We start from the raw sequence: 25,767 nt of genomic DNA, 5'->3' as shown, positions 1-25,767 counted from the left end.
GCCATCCAACGTGGAGCAAGGAAGTCCGTGTAGGCATGGGAGAAAGGCCTGCCACTGGCTACTGTTTGTGGCATTTGGATAGCGAGAGAGGAGATGCTGAATGGTGCATCATCAAAGATCAAGCATTGTCGTTTAAGTTACCCAGATGTCGAGGAGGCTTTGGTGCGAGGGCAAAAAACGTGCCTGGAACTGGGCCCCCTCTCACCAAAAAGGCACAGTGCTTCTTCACACAGATAGGCCACGACAGTTTTGTTTGCAGCAGTGGCTGGCTCACTGGAATTAAGACGTGGCAAAACTTAACTACAAAGGTGAAGGTGCAGCGGCAAGCTGGAATGTGTCTTGCAAGAGCATTCCCTGGAAGACATATTCCACATGAGGCATCGGCACTTTTTCAAAGATGTTGCTGAACCGAACTTTTAAAGGGGAATCGTGCACAGGCACAAAACAAGCGAAGGACAGGATATCAGCTGCATTTGCGGCCAACATGGCAGGGACAAAAAAGCTGCCACTCCTCGTTACTGGCAAGGCCGAAGCCTAGTCCCACAAGAACAGAAGTTACTTGGTTTCCTTATGGAACACATTTCTTCTCACAGGCAGGTAAGTGCATATTTCTTACTTTCCGGTAACCCATAGCACCACTTAGCATGTACTTTCTTCGCATCCCAGTCAGGTATGGTTTAATGAGATTCCACTGTACTGTTCGGCAGAAGCGGAGTTATCAGCAATCAAACACAGCCTCCATGCTGCTTCCACTCCTTCTTCAATGCCTTGCACTGCGAAGGCTACGGCTGAGTGGGCGTGCTCAAAATGCTCTGCCTTCTAAATGTCACCATGGCGTGCAGTTCTAATTTGGTTTAGGATGATAATGACGATGCCACTTCCAATTTTGACGCCTACAATGCGCTAAACATAAGCCAAACGCGGTTGTCCTCTGGGAGCTCGAGTGCACTTAGCCGCCAGTGGACTCGTCGCGGCACCCTGCCGGGGTGTATCTATGCTACAGAGCAGACCGCAGCTACCTGCAGCAATAGTGCATATGCACAGCGTTTGCACGACGGGGCTCGAGTGCGTGCTTGCCTTCATATGCGCCAGTCTGACCATGGTACGTGCTGCGGGGCCGGCTTTGTCCTTCACCAGCTTGGCCGACAGATGGTAGCCACATTGAGCTTGTGCATTTTTGAAGCGGTATAAATTAGTCTGCCAAGGCATCTACCCAAAGCGGCCACAAGTGAGCGTGCACTGGCAAGCAGCGAGTCTGGTCTGACCTTAAGGGATATGGTAGGGTAAATCACAGAAAAAACTACGATTTTTTTAAATTTTATTACTAAATAATAAAACGCACTGCCCAGAGCAGAACCATACAGTAGCAAGCATGCAAGAGTGCTCAAAGCCATTTAAAAATGGCACCATAAACACGCCTCCTGGTATTTAAAGTTTTGTGGAACTGAAAGGAACCTTTAATTTATTTCTTTATTTCAATTAGTAAGTACAAGTAATTTCCTCTGTGTTGTCCTTGGTGTCGTTTGTTTGTTGGCTTCTTATGATTAATAAAAATTGGGCCCCTTGGTTAACTCCCTTTTTTCTCATTCATTATATGACAAGGGTCTCAAATCCGGCAACATTGAAGCCTTCAGGTAGCATGTGTGGGTTTATTGACCAGTTGCCTTCACTCTAAAAGATGACGTACTCATGACGCCTCGGGCAGAAAGGATGTTCCACATCCGCCGCCAAGGTTTCTGATTGGTGGCGCTGACTAACACTTCCAGGATTAGTTCTAATAGTAACACATAAACACCCCAGAAAGTGGACAGGAAGACGGCGTCGCAGTAGCTCAATTGGTAGAGCATCGCACGCGTAATGAGGAAACATGGGATCATTCCTCACCTGCAGCAAGTGGTTTTTTCATTCCCTTTCAGTTCCATTAATTTATAATTTTTTTATTTCAATTAGAAAGTAAAAGTAATTTCCCGTGTTGTTCTTGGTGTCTTTGTTTGTTGGCTTCTCATGATATGATTATTAAAAATCGGGCCCCCCCGTTAGCTCCCTTTCTTCTCGTTTAAAATCTTAAAATGTGATTTATGTGCTTTGGTACCTTTTCTAAACAAAAGAGTATCGTATTTCTCTCAGTGCAGCAGTCACAGTTCATATTTTGTTGAATTCACAAGAAACCTAATTTACTTTTGTTACTTCTGCTTCAACAAATCGTCACTACTATTTGTCACAATATGTAGCTATTCCACTTTCATTTCAAACGAAGCAGGGTTCTGAGGAGTGCTGCATATGATTAGTTTCTGAATAAATAGAAGCGCCTTCACCTAATAAAGTAAGGCAACATTCATATATTTCACTCTTTATGCTTAAAGAATGACGCATAGTGCGTTTCGCTTACAGATTCTGCACACAAGTTCCAAATTCTAGAAGCCACGAATTGAGAGGCAGCTGATTCCTTATAAACCCTGCTGCCGCAGAATCCATGGCATCAACATGCGTACTCTTGAATGAATTATTCTAAACGTCGAAAAAATAAATTCAGGGTTATTGGTTAACAACACCACACTGATTAAGATGTACGCCGTAAGGGTGATTCCAGTATTATTTGTGCCCACCTGGGATTTTTTGACATGCATCTTAGCTTAGCTATATTTCTCAACTTTGCTCTTCCAGATGTGTTGACGATAACAAATGTATTGTGCACTGCTTCATTACGGAAAAACAGCAAAAAGAAAAGTGAGACAAGAAAGACAAACAGCACAGCACCTGTCCTGTCCGTCTTTCTTGTCTTCACATTTCTTCGCACTGTTTCTCCATAATGATGCCTTACAGACAAGTTCACACCCTTTTAAATTTTTATTGTGCACTGCTGCCCACGAACTTGTGACATACGCCGTATCGAAGTGCTTCTTGCAACCTTACTCTCCTGGCCGCAGGACTTGGTCTCCACATTTGAGAGCATCCTACGAACCATGTAGTCGGCTCTTTTCACTGAACATGGAAACTCTCTCTTAGCATATGCAAGACCTGCCGTTGCAGTTAGGTGCAAATCACTTCTTGCCTACAATCCGTTTCCACCAGGCAACGCCACAGCTCGGCATTCAGACTGTTCGTCTGAATTTTTAAGCGCTTGCCTAGAAGACGGTGATAGATTGCACAATCTTGAAGCGAACACTGCTAAACCAATGGCTCGTCGTCTGCTCGCAGCACTTGTCGGGAACCGCTTCCAAGGATCGACACATGCTGTGTGGCCGTCTGCTAGAGCATGCGGCACGACTGAACTGTCAGGGTCATTATCATCCGTTACGGCACCTGAGGGATTTGAATGACTATAGTGAAGGACAGGAACAGTGAAAAAATTAGTTTTAATTTCTTTCAACGCACTTTGCATACAGTTACAATTGCTTACACATCCACATTTACCGCTTGTCCAGTCTCTCAGAGTGTGCTGCTGTGCAGCGGTGCAGATGTGAAACACCACCCATAGTGAGACCTGTTCTTACACCGTGGGCCAAACTGGCACTGAGCAGCCACGTCGCAATCTGCTTTCATTTTGATTACCACTGGAAAATTTTCACGTGCCACTACTGTGTGCTTGCCAGCCAAAAAGAAACAAAACAATTAACAGACAAGGTTGGTTGGACAAAGAGCTCGCACAAGATGCAGCGACAAAAAACAATCAAGTTTGGATATAGATATGGCTTTTGGCCATGTGTTTATAAACATGCACGCTGTAGGATGCTGGACGATTAGGGGCAACTTTTTTTTAAAAGAAAATATTCCTACTTATATTCTGGTTTATACAGTACGGTTACATCAAAAAAAAATAGTAGCCACTACCGATAAATGAAACTAGCCCAGAAGTTTGCCAACTCGAGCGGCGGCCCGGCAAGCCACCAACACCCCCTCAGAAAACGTGGTTTAACACGGCTGCTTCTGCACAGCTCTATTAGCCCCGAGAACAAACTACAGGGGCGCTGCGAGCACCGCTCGCATGACGTCAGGGCAAGGAGTCGCGCCTGTCGTCTGCTACAGTTCGGGCGGTGTCCGGGCGCTTTCGGCGGTGTTTTCGTTTGCGCGCCCTCGTTCTCTTTGCTTGTATACTTATGGCGGTCGTCTCAAATATATTTTTACGACGTCTTCAGTTGCGAAAATTTATTCAAAGAGCTTATTTCTTTGACGACAATGCAGCTCTCGAAGGCAATGCTACAGTGCCAGCCGAAGGAGCGCAGACCAGCCCATTGCGGGTTTTTCAATCGACAACCGCAAAAATATAGAAAATAAGAATCCAGTTATGATACCATACCTGCCGTGGTGCAACAAGTATGTCACAGACGCTGGCTGTATATGATTTCTACAACAGTTACAATCCGCTAAAACTGGTTTGCTCACGACGAGTAGTTCATGGTGTAATATCGAATTTTTGCCTTTCTTCACAGAAATGCTCCGCGGTAACACGAGGACCTTACTAATACTGCAGTTAGGTTCTACAAGCATGGTGTCTACTAAATTACTTAATAGATATTCCCTGAATTTTCCAGGTTTTTCCTGATAATTCCAATAAAAATTCCCTGAATTTTAAAGAAGGTTTGAGAGGCGAACAGAGGCACAATTCACATAGACAATTCCACTCACAAAACAGTTTATTGCAGTGCCAAAGCAAGATTATGAGCGCATTTATTCACTTTAAAGCGTCAATTTCTTCCTGGAGAAGAGACGCCTCATTCTGTGCTTCAGTGATGAGCCTTTGCTTCTTTTGTTGGAGTTCCTTGATGCGGGTGGCCGCCCTTTTCCTGTTTTGTTCAGCCTCAGATGCATCCAGCCTGTCTTGCTTCTTTTTCTTGAGCTCCTCCTTCCACCGAATACTTGCGCCACGCACCATTTCCACCATACTGTCTGTAATGTCAACATTGGCTACACCACCTGCTGATGAAACTCCATCATACACTACTCTCTGCGCAATGAGAGATTCTTCCTTCAGGTTCTCTATGAGGCATTCTTTATTTACAGAAAAACCTCTTTCGACAGCAGCATTGCCATGGGACATGGTGAGGTTGATCTTGACAAAGATAAGCAACTCCTTATGGTTCCGTGAGCACAGCTCAAACCACAAGGTGTCCGTCCAGTCTCTGTGCTGTCCTATCAAAGTTCTTCAGAAGTAGCTGTGCAGAGCTCAGCGAACAGACTTGCACATAGGATCGGTGCGCCCGTTCTGCTTCTAAGCCGGTCAGCCACCGGTGCTCTGCGAGTATTTCCAGCGCAATCGCTAGTCGTTTTTTGCCAACCTCCACTGACAAGGCACAGACTGGATCCAGGCAACTCACTCCTGTTGTTAGCCTGTATTTTAGAGGCGATCTCTCCATAATCTTCTGCGAGCACACCTTCAAAAAAGAAATGCATTCCTTCTTGAATGTAAGCAGAGCAAGTTGAGATGGTTTTGCAGCTTTTCGAAGTTCGCTCTTGGCAGCAAAACCAACATCAAAACAGTTGACAAAAACGATGTTCTCGGGCTTCTCCAAATCTGTTTTAAGTAACTTGAACGGCGTGTCAGCGGCGCGCAAAATTTCTTGCTTAATGATCCTTCCCAGCAGTGATCGTAGGACAGCCTCCAATGCTGCGGCAAGGAAGGGGACCATTGGTTCGTCTGTTTGAAATTCGGTCAGGAATAGCTTCAATTCCTCAGCAACTGATAGCATGAAAGCCAGTTTTGCCGGCAGCATCGTGTCAGCTACTAGCGTCTCAACTGTGGTGTAGCTGGCGCACTTCGGCTTGCTCTTGTCTTTAGCTGAACACTCCACGTATTTTATTAAGTGTGGCAGTACTTGAAAAGCTCTTGAAATCACCATACTGTTTTCAAGCCATCGAACCGCAGAGAATTTGAGCGGAAACGATGCGCTTGCTGTGATGCGAATGTAATCAGCGCGGCGCGCTGGAACACACTTGAAAAGGTTATAAATACTCCGCAGAAATACTACCAAGTTCCAGCCAGTTCCTGCATGGCCTGTTTTGAAGGCACCATGAACCACATGTAGGCCACAGCTTCCAATTTCCAGGATCTGTCGACTGTTGTGACAAGTGAGTTCTTCCTTAAGGGATCTAAGAAACTTGAAGTTTACATTTGGACCATCCATTGACACTTGCAATATCTTGTGCTTTATGTCCTCTGTGGCTTTCTTGAAAGCAAGTGTCAGGTCTTCAGAACAGGTGTGGCCGAGAAAACATGAAGTCAGGTATCGAGTTTTTACAGTAGTGTCAGCTGAATCGCAGTATCTGACCAGCACATCCATTTGTTCTTTCTGCGCTACTTTGTTTAGAGATTCATCGAATGCTACAGCTATGTACGGTACTTCAGCAAGAGCTGATAGCAGCTTTTTTCGGAAGAATGGCGCGATGCCATGACAGATAGTATATCCATCCGACTGTCTTTTCCTAATTGCATTTTCTTGGCAATTTCACAAGACTGGAACATCAACGGGAAGAGCGCCGCCGATGATGACACGGAACGAAGGGATGCATGAGTCATTACAGCATTCATGCACCATACGATCTCAGCTTTCGCAACATCTTTCTTCAACAGAAAACCACGTACCGTGATCTGTGCAGGCGCTGATGTAGCAGGAGGCATCGATGAGGGGTCTGCACTCTTCGCCCGTTCGTCGACGGTCATCGCGGTTGACAGGGCTGCACTGCTTGGCTTGAAGAACGAGAATACACGTGTCTGGGAGCCACTTTCCAGCGCCTTCATGGCGTTCTTATGCTTTACACTTGCAGCGTGGCTAGACACCGCGGTTTTTCTTCCCATGTTGCTCAAGCGAAACGTCTTGCAGCACACTGCGCATTGTGCGCTATATACATCGTTGGGCACAGGCTTAATCCAGCTCGCGAAGTCGGATACGTTGGCGTTGGTCCAGTCAGCATTAAACGAGTACTTCGTCGACTGTGACATCGCCGATTTCGAGTGTCTTCAAAAGTAGCCTCACCGCAAAACAAAACTATCAAAATGCCGCCGCCATGAACAAAGCACAACATACACAAGTGCACCCACGAGCACGTCACATATTACCACAAAATGGAGAGATGGCGATACTCATCCGATAATGATGATGACAGTTGCCTCTTAGATCGCTTGCTGCTGGCTGGTTACTGGCGCCACTTAGTGGCAATTAAACTGCGGAGAGCTACGATGCATGGAGTCGGGGATCTACGGCTCAATCTCGGAGGCCGTGTGTAACAGCGCTGTTGTTGCACACCGCCTCAGAGATCTGCGCGGTATTCGTGCCGGTTTGGGACACTGTGTGCAGCAACGGCGCTTCTGCACGCGGCCTCCGAGATTGAGCCATAGATCGTATTTATCGCTTTGTCGATCTCACCGGCCACATTCCCTGATTTGACTACGTTTTTTGTAATTTCCCTGACAATTCCCTGAGTTTTCCAGACATATCGAGAATCCCTGATAATTCCCGGTTTTCCCGGTTGTTAGACACCCTGACAAGTATAACTTGCTTTTTTGACTGCTTCTGAAAATTAGGCGGTTCTTCACGTGTTTATATTAAGCGGCGGCAATTTGAAGTAAAGCTAATGAAGGCTTACGTCTATTTACTGAATATAATATGGAATGTACCAATATATATTCCCTTTTCTGCGCTACACGTTCAACTCACTTGAGAAATTTACTGGTGCTTGTTGCTTGAGGAATATACATGACGAATTTGTTTGGCGAACTGACACAGGCTACTCGGCCTAAATGTTTTAGTGAAATATGCCTGTTGAACCGCATGCTGCAGCCAGAAAGAAGTCGAAGCGTCAATCATTAGTAGTATGCGACATATTGAAGATATAATTCCCCTGTGGAGGGTGCAAAATCAAGTGATATATATGTAAGTCTTGTGTTTTCTTTATGAATGTTTGTGATTGAATTGGAGCAAACTTTATTTTGCCTGCAGTTGGGCGAGGTTCTCTTTTATGTACCAACGAAGCTAATAGTTCTCCGTTTGCACAATTAAACAACGCTGGATCGAGACATGGTGAGACAGAAAGTGCTTGAATTTTGCTTTTCTGGGCAATCTAAGCTGCGCTGTAGTAGCTCGAGAATATTTTAGCCATTCCAATTGGAGCTGTAAAAAAATGCTTTATGGTTTCAATTCGAAATTGCAGTGAACTGATGGGTTTCACGAACAAAGCGTGCCTCGCCATACCGACAGTCGGTTGCTACCGTTGCGTGATGGGTGTGCCATATTGTCGATAAAGGCTACTGAGGGCCACTATGAAACATTTCATAGCTTGCAATTGATTGGCTCTCGATCTTAACAACGAAACTTTTCTCTCGGGTGATTGCTACTAAGGTATTTGTGAATTAACTATGTAAATACTCTACATGACGCGCCATCTTGTTAGCAGCCATGAGCGATTCGTTTTTTGGGGGGCCTGTTTCAGAGAGGGGTGAAACTAGCAGCAAACTTTTTCATAAAAAATGGGCGTCTAACTCTTTCTTTTACGTATTAATAAATGGCCATATTTGGCTAGAACAACTCACCAGAGTAATAAGAATCATGATGACAGCTTCGCTGGGCAATGTCTAACACGGATAACATGCTGACGCCAATTACCAAGATTTTTCTTTCATGTAAAATGCAATGTCTCTCATAGCTAAATTCTAAGGGAATGTTAGGTGTTTAGCCAAGCATCGTACACAACTTCGCGTATTGAATTTGCAGACATTCTTTTTACGCAAAATTTACGGACAGACACGGCGCATATATGCGTTGTAAAACCAGTAGCCCCATTCAACGCTACATAGCTTGCGATATCCAAGCCCCAAATTTTATTCACTCACGTGCTTTAGAAGAAGGAACTGTGGTTCAGGCATGGCAGCAGAAAGAAGCCGTCATACCATTCAATAAGTGCGGCTCGAGCCACCCATGCCCCAAGCATTCACGAAGGGAACGAGTGCGCGCGGCCGCCACTCCTAATTCTCGCCGCTAATAGGGTTTACTGCAGGATGAGGGTCCTTCTATACTTTCGATCTGGTCACGAAACTTCCCTGAAAGATTCATATAGGGACTGGAGGAGGGCTTAAGTAGAAGAACCTGCTGCACCACATAGTACAGTAAAACCTCGTTAAACCGTACTCAAACAGTAGTTTTGTTTTAAAAGAAGTAAAGTCAAATCCCTGACTCAGTGGCCATTGAACATAATGTGTTTTGTATCCACATAAACCATGCCAGCTTATTGCATCATATCGGTTAACACATAGTGTCTCCATTTTTCGTCGCGCAAACATGGCGGTGCGTCGTCTCCATCGGGCGGCCCGGCTCTGGCAGAATAAGCCTCAGAGATAAGAACGGCCTCCAAGCTCCCTGTGCATTTATACGTGAAGCCACATCAACATCATTTCGGCGCCGTGCCAGAGAGCGTTGTGGCGTTGTGAAAACAAGGACTCGTGTCATATCGAAGCTCTGATAAAAAAGACACCGGGTCCTCGTCAAAAAAGAACAATTAGACATTGTTTGTGTCATCGAACGTGACACAAAGAAGTCGGTGTTTAAACGCGACAGGGATCTACTGTTGACTACGGCGTGTGGCATTTGGAATGTGAAGAAGTTGCTCGGCAGCCCTGCTGCAACCGCGAAGAGATGTCGGTTACGAGGTTTGACTTTTCTTCATCGTTGCCTCTGTTGTTGCCGAAGTGTCGACTAGCCACAGTAATGAGGACGACACGGAAAGCGACAGCATGGGCGATTCAGGCTCAGGCCCGACAGTGGCAGAAGCCGCGTGTTATGTCAGCCTTGTGCATGCAATCGTCGCGACAAGAACAGCACCCCACAAGTTCTGCAGCACTACTGCCCGCGTGCATAGAGAATATGCAACGGCAACGAGGAATCTGCCATGCAAGTGTTTGCCGAGAAGAGGGGGATGGCTGAAAAGCTGGCTTGAAGCTTCAGTAAGTTTGAGGCCGCTGTCATCGCTGCTAGGCCACCACGGCATCAAACGAAAATAACACTTTTGTCACGCGAAGTGAATAAATACTGCATGTTTTTTCCCTGTTCATCGCACTCTCTCCGAGTTCCGTTTCTGATAAGTAAGTGGGCGATCTCATGCTATTTCGGTTAAGCAGTACTACCGTTTAGCATGTACTTTTCCGAGCTCTGGCGAGCTACGGTTTAATGAGGTTTCACTGTAGTCGCGCTGCATGATCATGCAAGTCTTTCGCCAAGATAGGCCCACCTTTATTTCAGTATGCTTGCAGAGTGAGCATGCAACAGAAAGATTTGGCAAAATTATTGAACATCAACTGAAGTCATAGCGCACTATGTGTTTGTGCCTAAATTATATATATACGGTACCTTCGTATGACTGACATACTACCCCTAGTAGCCTTCTGCACACTGTTTCACCAGGGGCGCGATCAGATATCTTTGTTCGATATGTGTTCTGTTCGGTTGCTGAAACGTTACAAAGTGGCAGTATGCAAAATTTCTGAGAACGGGGCGGAGAGAGCAGCCAATCGGCAAGCGGTGAATTCCCCGGAAGTTTACTTCCTTCGTTTGTCGTCTGCTTGCAGACAGTATACTACAGAATGAAATGTTTCTCGCCTTCCAATGAATGTAATCTTTATCTAAAAAATTTATTTTTTTTCTTCTCAAGCTTAAACACGTTTTAAAATAGTAGTATGTGTGACTATAACTATTAGTTTCTCTGCGTCGTCCCTACGTGGTGTCGCACACAGCGAGGAGAACAAAGAAATGACGGGAACAGTGGCGCACTTTTCAAGAGGCAGCAACAACATTCCCATGGCTTGCTGGCACCAATGATGGGGTCGATTTTGCTGTACGACCAACGCACTATTTGTTTTGAGAAGCGAAAGTGACGGCGGAATTCGCGTTCTGCCATATCTTCAAACGCGTTTCACACCGCCACCCACTCTCCTTCCTTCTTGAGGAATGCCAGCGTAACAACCTAAGTTCCCAACGCAAGCGCCATTTTTCTCGAATCAAACTATGGATTGGATCCGAACTAAGAGCTCTGATCGCACCCCAGGTGGCTGTCTCTATTTGTACTTTGTTTAGGTAGTAAGTTAATATTCACTTAGTTTAGATACCTTAGTTGATCAGTTGGTTAGCTTGATTAGTGAATTTTATTTAATTATAGTTAAAAACTCGTTACAATTAGTTGTATTTTGCTAGTTTGGTTAGTTGCCTTATTTGTTTAATTATTACAGTTGGCATGTATTAATTATGAAATTAGTGTTGTTACTGTAGTTTGCTACATTAGGCATATAATTGAGTTTAGTTTGGTAATGCAGTTCCTAGATTATTACTAAGTAGGTTTGGTTAGCTGGTTATTTGTGCAGTAATTCATTTCATAAATATTTGTTTGGGTAGGTAAATAGATACAGTTAGGTAAGTATTAGTATTTGGTTAGATAAGTTAGCTATTGTTAATGTAGGTACCAGTTAACTTAGCTTAATGAGTTTTGGTTACCTTTGCTAATTAGGTTAGTTATCTAGGTAAGTTAGTAAAGTTATGTAGTAGTGAGCTTAGTTAATCAGCTAGTTTAGATAGCTTGTTATTACATATGAAATGTGTTTGGTTATTAACATGCCTATCAACCTTGCAACATAAAAATTCAGCAGGAGGGTAAGTAAAAAAAAAATTCCGTTTAGCAATATGAAAATTATTGAGGCAGACATTGCAAGAGGTGAAGGCGGAGGCCCACTAATTTATTTGAACTGATCTCTTTGTTGTTGCATCATCAGAAACTCTTCCAAGTAGGGTCATGAAGACCAGCGTCTGGACTCCTGCTGCTTGCAGTGGAAGGGGGCCCGTCTGCTTTACTTGTGAAGGGACTCGGCCATCGCAGACTTTGCAAGCTTAAAAAAATATGCAGATACCACGCACTGTGGGAATTGATGTAAGCAAAGCATTCTGTGCTGGATGCTTTGATTGACGATAATTAGTGGTGATGTTAGACTGCTAAAGCTTAATTTCTTTATTGTTTAGTCTAACATGAGAGTGGTGAGTTGATGTTAAATGTTACCTTGCGAGCGCCACTGCTGTTTGTCTGCGTAGTACACAGAACACACAGTGAGAGGTGTTTGCTTGAGGTGTTGTTGTGCGCCATATTTCATAACCTCTGAGACTGTTGAGCATAGTCATCGCCTCAGATGGCACATCGCATTGTGGCAGAAGTATTGAATTGGATTATGGGGCTGTATGTGGCAAAACTACAATCGGATTATGAGGCACGCTCTAGTGGCGGACTTCGGATTAATTTTGACACTGTGATGTTCTTTAACGTGTCCCAAAATCTAAGTGCAGGTGCGTTTTCTATTTCGCCCCCATCGAAATGCGGCTGCCATGGTTGGGATCAAAATCACAGCCTCTAGTAATGCCATTAGCGGCGAGAACTTACGAGTGGTGAGGTCACAGCCAGGACGCCGCTCGCTCCACCTCGCTCGGCTGCCGCGCGCACTCGTTCCCTTCGTGTAGGCTATGGGTGTGGGTGACTTGAGCCGTCCTTATTGAAGGATATGTCGGCTTCTTTCTGCTGCCATGCCTGAACCACAGTTTCTTCTTCAAAAGAGCACGAGTCAAGAAAATTTGCAGCTTGGATATCGCAGGCTATGTAGCGTTGAAGGGGTCTACTGGTTTTGCAATGCATATATGCACCGTGCCTGTACATAAATTTTGCGTAAAAAGAATGCCTGCAAATTCAACACGCGAAGTTGTGTATGATGCTTTGCTAAGCACCTAATATTCCCCTAGTACTTAGCTATGAGAGACATTGCATTTTCCATGGAAGAAAAATCATGGTATGTGGTGTTGACATGTTATCCGTGATAGAAAAACACTGCTCAGCGAAGCTGTCATCATGATTCTTGTTACGTTGGCGAGTTGTTCTAGTCAAATATGTTCACTTTATTAATGCGTAAAAGGAAGAGTTAGGCGCTCATTTAGTACGAAAAAGTTTGCTGCTACATTCACCGCTCTCTGAAACAGGCCCCCATAAAACGAATTGCTCATGGCTGCTAACACGATGGTGCATCATCTATATATAGTTAATTCACAAATACCATAGTCTCAATCACCTGAAAGAAAGGTTCCGTGGTTAAAATCAAGAGCCAATCAAATACAAGCGCTGATACGTTTAATGGTGGCCGTCAGTAGCATTTATCGACAATATGGCACACCCCTCACACAACGGTGGCAACCTACTGTCATTATGGTGAGGCATGCATTGTTCGCGAAACCGATCAGTTTACTGCAACTTCGAATTGACACCATGAACAGTTATTTCACAGCGCAGCTTAGGGTGCCTAGAAAAGGAAAATTCAAGCACCTTCTGCATCACCAAGTCTCGATCTAGCGTTGTTGAATTATACAAACAGAGAACTATTCGCTTTGTCAGTATATAAAAGAGAACCTCGCAAACCTTTATAAGGAAGACATCACAAGCCCTGCACATTTCACTTGATTTTTGACCCTCCACCGGGGCATTAGGATATCTTCAATATGTCCCATACAATGATGCTTCGGCTTCTTTCTGGCTGCAGCCATAAGGTCCAAAAGGCATATTTCACTAAAAAATTTGGGCCGAGCGGCCTGCGTCAGTTGGTCAAATAGATTCGTCAGGTATATTCTTCAAGCAACAAACCAGTAAATTGCTCAAGTGAGTTCAAGGTGTAGCACGGAAAAGGGATTATATATTGGTACATTCCTTTCCATATTCTGCAAACAGCTGCAAAAGTCAATTACCTTTACTACAAATTACCGCCACTTAAAAGAAACACATGAAGAACCGCCTCATTTTTAGAAGCAGTTAAAGAAGCAAGCGGTGCTGGTAGAATGTAAACTGCAGTGTTAGTTAGGTTCTCGTGTTACTGTGGAACATTTCTGTGAAGAAATGCAAAAGTTCAATATTGTACCATGTACTACTCGTTCTGAGCAAACCTGTTTTAGTGGATTAAAATAAAGGTAACTGTTGTAGAAGTCATATATAGCCACCGTTTGTGACATACTTGTCGCACCGCGGCAGGTATGGTATCATAACTGGATTCTTATATGCTATGCTTTTGCAGTTGTCGATCTGCACATGCAATGGGCTGGTCTGTGCCGCTTTGGCTGGCACTGTAGCGTTGCCTTTGAGAACTGTATTGTCATCTAAAAAATAAGCTCTTTGAATAAATTTGAGACAACCGCCATAATTATACAAGCAGAGGGAACGAGAGCGAACAAACGAAAACACCGCTTGAAGTGCAGCAGATGACAGGCGAGAGTCCGTGCCCTGACGTCATGCGAGCGGCGCTCGCAGCGCCCCTGTAGTTCGTTTTCGGGGCTAATAGCCGCAAAGCTAATGCGGCGGGCACACAAGTGTTGATTTGATGGTCGACCGCTTCCGTAGTGTTGCCTGGAACCTGCGGTGCCCTTTAATTAATATGGCTCTGCTTCTGCACGCCTTGCATAGCTTGTCTGCTTGACATATTTGCATGGTGATTATTTTTTCAGAAATAGCAGCAACATACTGTACTGCACCTTGAACTTAAGCTTCTCCAGTTTCCCCACAACCTCCACCGTATAATAGTAGGGTTTGCTCGCCTTCTCCATGTCACCCCCCAACCCCCCCCAAACTCCGTTGTATGGGAACTGCCTCTTCTCTTCCCTGCAGTTCTATCTATGTCCTCTCTGGACTCGCACCGTAGCAGAAAGGGAATCGCTGCAGTTTCTGCAATGCTTCCGAGGGTAGTCACGGATAATTACAGCTGTCGAGAGGCTAATGTGGCAATGGCCCAGGAGCTCCAAAGGGCATTGTGCACATTCGACGTGGTGGGGTGAAAATGAGTTTCTAGTGTCGCCTTTCCTCTCTGACTCGCTCCTGCCATGTACCAGATTTACACGATTGTAAGTCGACCCCCCCCGTATCACGTGTGACAGGGACAAAAAAAGAGCGTACCCGCGAGCGCATTTCATAACGAAAATTTATTAGTAGCTGGCATGGTCACTGGACTACTACTCCTCATTAGTGCTGCCATCGTCATTGCTGTTACGGTCCTGAAGTATGTCGCCGTCCAGCGAAATTCCGCACTTGCATACATACACAAGTCTACGCCAAAAGCACCCAACCACACAGAGCCGTCGGAGAGGCTCCTTTGACATGTCTGGTTGGCGTAAGTTTGCGCTCTTCTGCCGCGAGCCACTCATACTCACGGTGGAGCAGGTGCTTAAAAGGCAAAGATCCAGGCTTGTCTCACGACCATGTTGCATGTCACTGGCAGGGACCGTACACGCATTTTGGCAACGTACGCCGCAAGCTTGGCCTTCAGCTCCGGAAAGCGTCCCGACTTCGGCCCGCGGAAACCTCTTCGCTTGCCGTCACAGGTGAAAATTTTTCTTCGCTGCCGTTGCCACTCTCGCACCACCCATTAAGAAACATCAAACTTGCAGGCCGCTGCTTAGTTATTTGTTTCTTGAGCGTAAAGGGTGGCAGCCCTTTTCAACGCTGCTGTGAACGAGCGCTGAATGTTTAGTGGACTCAGAGCACTCATGATGACTGAGGAAGCACGGAAGTAGCATGTGGCCAGCAGTCAAATCGAACGCATGAAACTAAAGAGCTACAGGGAAAGAGAAACACGCAAGCCACGAGCGGTGCCTGCTCTTCCATAACTATCGATACTCCCCGCAAGCGCCGCCGATCTGGGGGTGCCGCTGCAAATGGGACAGCAGCACTTCCATGAACTATCGACACCCCCACTTGAGTGCTGTGTGTGCTGTAAAACTCTCAAAAATGTTGAAAAACCCATCCGAAAAGCAAACAAGCGCGCGGGATAGCAAAAAGCTACGGGTGGGGCCGTAGAGCAAACATAAAGCTGTAACTACACTGTAGCTCCCCTGATACATTATGCAAAAAAGGTGAAGCGTGCAGACAGAACACAAGAGAAGTGGACAACACAAACATCTCTTCTGTTGTGTCCTGTCTGCACGCCTCACCTTTACTGCATAATGAATCCTTACCAACTAGTTCAGCTATCTGTCGTTTTAAGCTCCCCTGATATTCTGTTGGTCTCGCTTTTTTTCTTTTTGCGATGTCAGGTTTTGGTTTTGATTTTAAGTCGACCCCCCACGTCCGGTTTTCAAATTTAAAGAAAGAGGTCGCCTTACAATCATGTAAATACGGTATGCACACACTGTGTACCAGCCGCTTAGAATCGCAAGCCTCAAAGTTCCATTATGCTGTCGCAGCGCTATCATCAGCAGCAGCAGCATCAGCCTATCTTTATGTCCACTGCCAGGACGAAGGCCTCTCCCTGCGATCTCTAATTACCCCTGTCCTGCACGAACAGATTCCAACTAGCCCCCGCTAATTTCCTAACTACATCACCCCATCTAGTCTTCTGCTGTCCTCGACTGCGCTTCCCTTCTCTTGGCACACATTCTGTAATCTAATCGTCCACCGGTAATTTCACCTGCACATTATGTGAGCTGCCCAGCTAAATTTTTTTCTCTTAATGTCAATTAGAATATCGGCTATACCCGTTTGCTCTCCGATCCGAACCGCTTTCTTTCTGTCTTTTAACATTATGCGTAGCATTCTTTGTTTTATCGCTCTTTGCGCGGTCCTTAACTTGTTCTCAAGCTTCTTTGTCAGTCTCCAAGTTCCTGCCCCATAAGTCAGCACCGGTAAAATGCACTGATTGTACACCTTCCTTTTTAATGATAATGGTAAACTTCCAGTCAGGAGCTGACAATGTCTGCCGTATGCGCTCCAACCCATCTTTATTCTTCTGTGAATTTCCTTCTCATGTCAGTGGGGCGTTCAACACATCTGCTACTCCGTCAATGGCAGCACTCTCACCTGCCACCATTGAGGAAGTAGCAGATTTGTTGAACGCCCCACTGTCTACCGCACCTATGACGACCTCAAGGCGGCCCCCCTACTGCAGCGCACAGTTGCCTCACAGCGTTGTCACATCCAGCAGCTTTTGTCCACTGAAAAACTTGGTGACCAACTCTCTGGTCAACTTCTTCGTCGAATGTGGCAGCTGCTCAGAGACAACGCGAAATCCATCAACGGCACGCTGTTGCGCGAAGATTACATGCCAGTTGGTCATTGTCTCCTGAAGCTGTTGAATCATTATCTCAAGAAGCATGTCGCAGCCAACAAAGAAACACATTTCTGTCTCTAGAAGAGAAGGCCCAGGCTGAAGCTGGAAAGAAAAAAATCAATCATTGCGAAAAAATTTGGAATTCCAGTGAGCTTCCTTTCAACAATATTGTTGCAGGAAGAAAGCAGGCCCACGAGTGTAAAATAATGTATTTTTATAACTGGTGTATATGGCGTTCAGGCAACCCCAGCCCGTCTTCCTGTAGTTCATGTCACCTTCTTTCCCTTCACCGTAACAATATAGAAGAGCAAGAACGCTATAGCAAAAGCGCTAGCTTCAGGAACATAGGCGAAGCACAAGAAAGTGACTCAGCCAGTGCATGAGGCCTTGAACAAGGCAGGTTACACCTGGTTCATGGAGACACAGCCAAGTAGATCGTCCTTTGCAGTGATATTGTGCGGCAAAAAGCACTGGATTATGCCCGCGTGCTAGGAATAGATGACTTTAAGGCCAGCGTAGGTTGGCTGAACAGATTCAAGTCACGCCACAGCATAATCGGCAAAGTTTTGTGCGGTGAAGCTGCTTCGGTGGATAGTGGCAGCACCACTGCGTGGCTGCAAGCCAGCCTTGCAGGCATCCTGAAAGACTACGCACTAGCAGATGCCGATGAGACCGGCTCTTTTACGAGATCGAGACTGCAAGTTGGGCAAGTTGGTTAGGATTCATTGTAAGGTTCGTTACAGCGCAACACAAGACATGGACAAATGGAAGATATAGAATGACGACACGACACTGATTCTCAACTGACATTTTATGCATGAGACATGGAGATGCATCGAGGCAACTGTGACCAACTGAAGCATAATCAAATCAAAATTGACATGGGTACCGCAGTTCCTTCTCACGAAGAGCGACAGACAGTTTGCTGATACATGCCTTGTCCCTAATCTTTATATTGTAGCATGCGGAAAGCATGCAGCATAAAGAGACGCCCTTGGAACAAGAACACTGCGTCAATGAAAATCGAAACTTTGGTGGCACCGCCGGCTTTTCGTTTGTGGTCGGTACGGCTGGGCCATGCTCAACAACGTCGACTTTGGTGCCATCGCAAGCTCGTTTGCCGCCACTTGTGCACTGAGCGCATTGACAATGATGTGCCCGGGTCAAGTTTGCACGCGGAGCGCAGGAACACTGTGTTTAACACCAAGGAGTGTGAAGAACGAGCAAAAAATGTGAAATCTTCCTTGGCAGAGATTTCGGCGACTTCGCGGAAGTTCAACCTGCTAGACGTCATGGCAAGTGACGACGATGATTGTGACATGAAAGTGATGCAAAAATTCCTTCCTACTGCTACGTGTACCAAGCGCAGGACAGTGAGTCTACAGTTCTCTAAGTGCAACAAGAGCCAGTACGGCTTGGCGGTAAAGCTGGAGCTCGTGTGCTCTGGTTGTGACTTCGCCAAGCGCCACTTTTCCTCACCACGCGTCGATGGCCCATCCGCGATCACGCCTTCTGAGATAAACGTAAGGGCCGTGAAAGGTATCCAGAGCACTGGAAAGGGAGTGACTGGACTTGCGGACTTCTGTGCCACCCTGAACTTCTCCCACCTTCTTCATCATAAAACCTTCAGGGGGACACCATGGTGGTAGCTTGCCAAGCAGCTGCTATAGCCACAGAAATGGCAAGCATAGAGGTCATCAAGACCCTCTACAAGGACTTCCTCGGTCCGGTTGGGAATGGTTGCATTATTTTTGACGGCACACGGAAGACTCGTGGGCACAAATCCAACATTGCTGCTGGGTGCATCATTGAACTGTAGATGGGCCTGGTGTTAGACCATGTTGTGTTGTCTAGGTACTGCCGTGGCTGCCAGGGGGCACATGATGCAAGTGATGATGGCTATGGTGACTGGACAGTCAACGACAAGTGCCTAAAAAATATAGACTGCAATGCCGGACGAATGGAGGTTGAGGCAGCCTTGATTTTGTTCAGGCGCTCTCTAGAAAAGAATGGGCTGCGCTATACAACCATCCTTTCAGATAGCGACAGCCGCACATTCCATGCTTTGAAAGAAGAGGGTGTCTATGGATATACTGACATAGAGAAAAAAGACTGCCTCAACCATGTTCACAAGAGGATGGGGACTGCTTTTCGCATCTTGCAAGAGCAAAAGAAAATGCAAGGGGAGTCTCTTGGTGGGAAGGGAAGGCTCACCCAAGACAGGGCCAAGAAGATTGCAGGATATTATTGAATAGTTCTGAGGAGCCACAAGCATGACGTCCCATCCAGGCAGAAGGCAGTTCCATATGACATCCACAGATGATGCCGCAGACTATAGTCACTGTCCAGAAGGTTCCAGTTCATGGTGCTTTTATAACCATGCACTGGCCAACCATGAAAAACCACCGCCCTACAAAAATCCACTGCTACCCTCTGTCCGCCAGTCTGCCAGCCAGTCTTTGCAAGGCTGGGTGACTGTGGCGTCTTGTACCGTTGGGATGACTGATGGGATGACCCAAAATGTGATTGAGTGCCTGCACTCTCCAAAGCTCCAAAAACACACAAGAGTCTCTGCTTGCTATGAAAAGAGATGTCGCAGAAGCAGTCTCACATTTCAACCAGGGAATGGCAGAAACCAGTCAAACGATTGCAGGGCAGCTTGGCTACAGCCCCGGGAGCTGCTTTATCCGAAGGAGCCTTGAGAAGGGAAGGCTCTGCAAGGCCAACATAGGGCGCAGCCAGAGCGAAAAGCTCAAGAGAAGGACGGCCAAGAGACACAAGCCCAATGTGAGCCAGGACTGCTGTAAAGTGGCTGAACACCGTGAAGCGACTCACCTTTTTTTTTGTCATGTTTCTTTGCAATATGCATGTTTTGGTCACGTGTGACTGAACCAATTTTAATAAATCTGGTTTAATTTTGTTTAGCAAGAATAGAGCTTCATTCTCAAGCCTTTCTTTTTCTTACAGGCTCAATAGATAAAACTACAAATATTGTCAAAACATTGAACGCGATTTTCTCAGCTCTGTTATTTTTGTGAAGTGCCTCTGCCTTACAGAAGTTTTGAGGAAGTTTTCATGAAAAGATTTAAACAAACTTGGTATCATTCTTTTCAGTAATAACTGAACTACTGGCTAAAGCTATTGTTTTTTTCATAACCTTCATGCAATTGTAATTATTTGATAAGTAAGCTAATTACTCGAAGCTAATTCTTACCTTCCAAATTTGTAAGTTATTTCTGATCAATGAAACAGCTGTATCGACATTTAATTAGCTTTAGCCTCTGGGGTGGGCCTTTAAGAAAAACCACATAGTTCTGTAAAGTACCTTTCCGAATGTTAACTTACCATAATGAACTATAAGAAATTACCTAATTACAATGTGGGATTTCGACATAACGTCCTTTTTAAATGAGATGTTTTAAATGTGTTTGTAGATTTGAGATATCCATTCAATGATGCACACGCATGCCAATTTTCATCATGATAGAATAACAAATAAACTTTTTTAAGACCCTCATTGCACCCTTAAGCCGTTTTACCAGCACTGACGAACTTTGGACTTTACATAACTGAAGTTTGGACTTTTTTTTTTTGCACTGTGTTTTTTTGGACTTTGCTTCTTTGTTATTTTGATGGCTTTGTTTAACAAGTGTCCTTTTCTGTTTTTAGCTCTTCTGTTTGGTTTACAGCATCGCGACGTTTCTTTTTGAGAGGGGACTCAACCGACCCGTGGCCGTTTATTCTTAAAAAGGACTTCACATGCCAGATGACACCTCCTGATTGGTCCCAGCTCGTCACATGACAGATGGGGGGGTGCGCCATCTAGCTAAACTACTATGAAACAAATGTATGATAACACAGAGATCTGACAGGGGGCGACACTATACTACAACCCTCTTGCTGTCATTTCCCGTTATAGGGGTATTACTCAGGCTCGTGCGTGCGCACCTGACCCTTCTCTGGATCGCACAGCGCCGGTGGAGCGGCAGTCGCTCGCTAGCACTTTCGCAGCAGCCCTAGCAGTCAGAGCTGTGACCCCTAACCCGCGGTTCGCAGTGAGTTGCGACCACGGCGTGTTCAGGCCAGTGGGGACAGGGTGAGTCTCGACCTAAGGTGTTTATTCACCTTAGAGTACAAGTATACCAACAGACAACAACAGCCACAACACATACAAATACAACACAAAACAAAACCACAGCGGCGGAGCATTCCTCACGTCTGGGGTGAAACAAACCGCACAATGTGGGAACCACAAAAGAGGCTGATAAGTGTTCAGCTCACCCAGAGTGGATCCGCGCTCGGGCCCTGGGGTGGTGAGTCGCACACAAAGGCCGGGCGCAACAGGGGGATGGCATGCGGCGGTCTCAGCGGCTGAATTGAGATGCGGCCAGTCGCAAGCTCCTCAGCCGAAAGACAACGGTGCATCGGGGGAATAGCGCTTCTTCCCGAGCGGCGGAGAGGGAGTCTCCCCGGTTCCAAGAAAGGGAAGGAGGGAACGGGGTGCCTTGGCTGCAGCGGGAGCGGCGAAGGTGCCCTCTCCCCGCTACCCTCCGCGAGCGAGCACGTGATTATAGCGTGATAACCGCGTGGCCGCTCCGGAGATATCGGGATGCGCGTGCGATTCCCACACCTTATACAGTCCAAATGCGATACGACCACATTGCGTCCTGCACGCCACAAGCCGTGCTTGCGAGAAGGATGGTGGCTTTGAGCGCACAGTCCTCCCATGCGAGCACGCACACACAGCCGCACTGACATTCTGCAGTGGTCTGGGACGAAGGGAGAGGGCTCCATGCACGCTGTCTTCATTGCTGGAGGTTGAGGAAGACGAACCACTCGCTCCTCTCTGCCTGTGCTTTTCGTGACAGTGTTGTACCACTGATGTGAAGATATCGTCAACACGGCATGAAATCGCACCTTTGGGTGCCAACACAAATTCAACATAGTGACATTCTTTAAAAAATTGAAATTCATTCTTTCCAGTTGCCTGTCGTATTGGAAAAATTTTAGGTTACTATATTTACTAGCGTAAAAGGCTGAATTTTAGTTATAAGGAAATTCTGATATAACAAAGTCAACTTTCGAACTGTACTTGCTTATACACCTCAGAGCCATCATTGGTGCTCAATTATGTAGCTTATGCAATTTGATCAGGCATGCCTGTCTCGATATAAAATTCTCAAAAGTGATACCATATCAGTTATAATTCTGTCAAAGCAGTGACTTGCAAAAAAGAAAATGCAAGCCTAACAAAACACTGGCACTAAACATGGTGCCATATTTTTAGTAGACACTACATGACATCTGAGAATTTCTAAGCCCAACACCCCTGGTGTTGCCATTGGTAAGGACTGACCTTTGCTCCCCGTTGAGCTGCACATGTTCAACCCGTCGCAACTCAAGGTCAGACCAGTAGAGGCGCTCCTCGGGGCAGTCCATCGCGAGGGCCCCGGGCTGCCGAAGCTCTCCCGACACGAGCGTCTGGCGTGCCGAACCGTCCACAAAAGAGCGCTCAATCAGGGATGGGTTCACCAGGTTGCTCCACACCAGTACCCTGCACATTTATCACGAATTCAAATGGGGAGAGTACACAGGAAATATTGCATATCTGGATCCCTAGTTCCTGATCCCTAGATCATGCTAGTTAGTATTCACAATCACAACGGCAATACAGTGTAGTACTATAAATAAATTATATGTACTGTAATAAAGAAGTGCGCCACAGAAGCTCCACAGCCGGATCGCCAGTGCTACACAAGTGGGGCTCAGGCTAGACATTGTTCCTGGTGTGACTGGCTAAGCCTATGCTGTTGCGCCTTCCAGTGGGCGTCATTCGTGTCGTCCACAGCCGTGTCGGACTCCTTTGTCATAATTGGTGGAGTTTTCTGGGTCTCCTTTAATCATGGAATTGCGCAGCCGAACTCTCCCTGCCATCATGACCACCAAAAGCACCTCGAGCTCACCACCACCAGTCCTCTGTATGCACTGGCACACTCTGTCAGTGAGGCCCTCCCATCTTCAGCAGCATTGACGACCACGACGTTGATGACTGGCTCTCATCTTATGAACACGTAAGTGTGCACAACAAATGGGTGACATCATGAAATTAGCCACCATCTCTTTTTACCTCACCAGCATCGCCCAGCTGTGGTTTCGGAACCACGAAAGCGAAATCCCAAGCTGGACTGTGTTCAAGATAAAGTTCAGCGACATCTTTGGCCACCCTGCTGTTCGAAATCTTAGTGCCAAACAGCGTCTGCAGTCACACTCTCAGCAATCTGGTGAGACTTTTACCAGCTACATCGAAGGTGTCATTGACTTCTGTAATAAAGTCGATGTGTCAATGACCGAAAGCAACAAAATCAAGCATATATTGAAGGGTATTGACAAGGATGCGTTCCAGATGACGATTTTGAAGAGCACCTCTACAGTTGCCCAAGTTACTGAGCTGTGCCAAAGCTACGACAAGCTCTGCTGACGCCTTGTCACCCACTGCCCTGTTCAACATCAGGAATCGTTGTACGGCTTAACCACACCTTTTCACGATCCCAAGATCAAGGCTTTCATGCGTGAAAAAGTTGCTCGCCAGCTTTCCCTCATTTCCAACTTGCCGGAGTCAAGTTCGTCCTAGTCCGATACTACGACATGTTGTACAAGAACAAGCGTCCGAGGTCCTCACGCAGGAGCGGGCACCCTCAGGTCACCACCCAAGTGACTTACGCCCAACGGCCTCATAAAACCACAACCACCGACAATCCGGGCTTTGCCTCCAAGCCGCCATGACATCCATTCCATCGAGTAATTAATCCCTGGTGCACAGCAGACAATTGGTTCATCTGCTATTTCTGTGGTCCTCCTGGACATGTGGCACAGCTGCGCCACCACCACTGTCCGCTTCATCCATGCGACGACCCACGCACAGCTGTGTGCGACCATCCGTTGTCCAGACCACGAATTCAACCAGTTCTTGACCGCTGGCAAGCAACTTCTTCCCGCACAAAAGCCTTGATCTTGGGATATTGAAAAGGTGGGGTTAAGCCTTCAACAAGTTCTTGACCGCTGTTCTACTTGTCCCCGTCATCGCTCGCTCTCCTCAGTGCATTGACGTTGTGGGGGTTCTCACACCCGTGCTCTTGGGACAAAGGAACGACAACACAGTAGTGCAAACAGTCACAAGGGCATTTATTGCACCTTTCATAGATCAATGCCTGCTAGCCGTGTTGCTATTCGCAAAACATGCCGATGGGTGCGCGACAAATCTAGAAGTCCGACTCGCCGCGACCACATAGCGAGCGAATATGTTCGCCCCATGCTGGATCCCAACGCCTGGTCGTTAACGCATACTGTCACGCGAACGGTGGCGCATTCCAAGGTGGCCACGCGAGACGGTCTCGCAGAAGCATGGGTCGGTGCACGCGCGGCACGGCACGTCCGCACCGCTTGACGATCTCGAACCAAAGAGAGCAAGCGCCTTCCTCTCGGCGTCCAAGTAACCTAGCCTGTCGGCGGCGTTAGCAGTGCAACACTCACGGCATCTCTCGCACTGCGCCCCAACCACATCGACCGCCGCGGGCATAACGCAGGCCACGCGGCGAAGCCGCATTACAGGAGACGCGCTATGCGGGAAAAACATCAGGGGACGCGTGAGAGTCGTGCATCCCCACAACGTCCTTCTACTGCTAACATGGAAAACTAAGAAGTGCAGTTCCCGTGGCAAGAACTGTGTCATCGTCTCCAAGCTCAAGCCCTCTTCTTTCGCTACCAAACATTATTGATGTCGCTGTTGAAGGTGTCTCTCAGCTTGTCCTCACTGACACAGGTGCTGCCACATCTGTAATCTGTAAACCATCTTGCTCAATCCAAAAAGTCAAGATGCCTTTCTTCGGTTCATTACTCCGCACGGCCACAGCACAGCACGTCCAGGAGGTAGCTGCGTGTACCGCCAGACTTGAAATTCAAGGAGTGCTCTACATAGTTGAGTTTGTCGTTCTTCCCCACTGTTCCCACAATATTATTTTAGGTTGGGATTTTCTCTCCCATCACCAAGCGTTCATTGATTGCTCCCATGCAAAAGTCACCTTCTCTTCACTTGGCAATGCCATATCTGACATTTCGCTTTCCTGCACCAAGTTGTCCCTCACTGACCACATCCAGATACCTCTGCACACATCCGTTCAGGCACCTGTATCCTGTTCCATTGCCTCCGACTCTACCGTACTCTTCACACCTTCCACTGCTTTCATTTATTGCCACCTCTCATTACTCCCAACCATGCTGCTTGGCCTCCAAGCTGGTGTGATTCACCTTCCCATATACAACCACTTCCCATTCCCAATTATGTTGCTTCGTGGTGAATCTCTCGGCACTGTAGAGCCTCTACATGCTCTACTGTAGTCCTGTAACTGCCACATCGCCTAAAGATGTTTTCTGCCATATTATTAACAACACCTTAAACCCCAAGCAATGCCATGACCTTCTCCATCTCCTCGACAAATTTCATCGTGCTTTTGACAGCCACAGCACTTATCTGGGCCGAACAACCACTGTATGTCAACGAATTGACACCGGTGCTCACTCGCCGCTAAGGCAGTGACCATATCATGTATCGTCGACAGCACGCCACATCATTAACAATTAGGTGAAATGCTAAAGCGTGGCGTCATTGAACTGTTTGACAG

The 25,767-nt window shown here is 46.5% G+C and overlaps 1 protein-coding gene and 1 pseudogene across 2 annotated transcripts in view; both read right to left on the bottom strand.

The window, feature by feature from the left end:
• Positions 1–25,767, bottom strand: part of arr (low-density lipoprotein receptor-related protein 6) — a 319,317-nt gene that overhangs the window by 5,594 nt on the left and 287,956 nt on the right. For both annotated transcript variants that reach the window (XM_065450135.1, XM_065450136.1), the window contains one exon: positions 22,446–22,643. In XM_065450135.1, coding sequence (XP_065306207.1) covers positions 22,446–22,643 — 198 coding nt within the window. The remainder of the gene's footprint in view (positions 1–22,445; positions 22,644–25,767) is intronic.
• LOC135916724 (uncharacterized) lies at positions 4,673–7,111 on the bottom strand (annotated as a pseudogene).

This window comes from Dermacentor albipictus, chromosome 3 (assembly GCF_038994185.2).
Source record: "Dermacentor albipictus isolate Rhodes 1998 colony chromosome 3, USDA_Dalb.pri_finalv2, whole genome shotgun sequence".
NCBI lineage: Eukaryota > Metazoa > Arthropoda > Arachnida > Ixodida > Ixodidae > Dermacentor > Dermacentor albipictus.
This window is presented reverse-complemented; position numbering and strand designations above follow the sequence as displayed.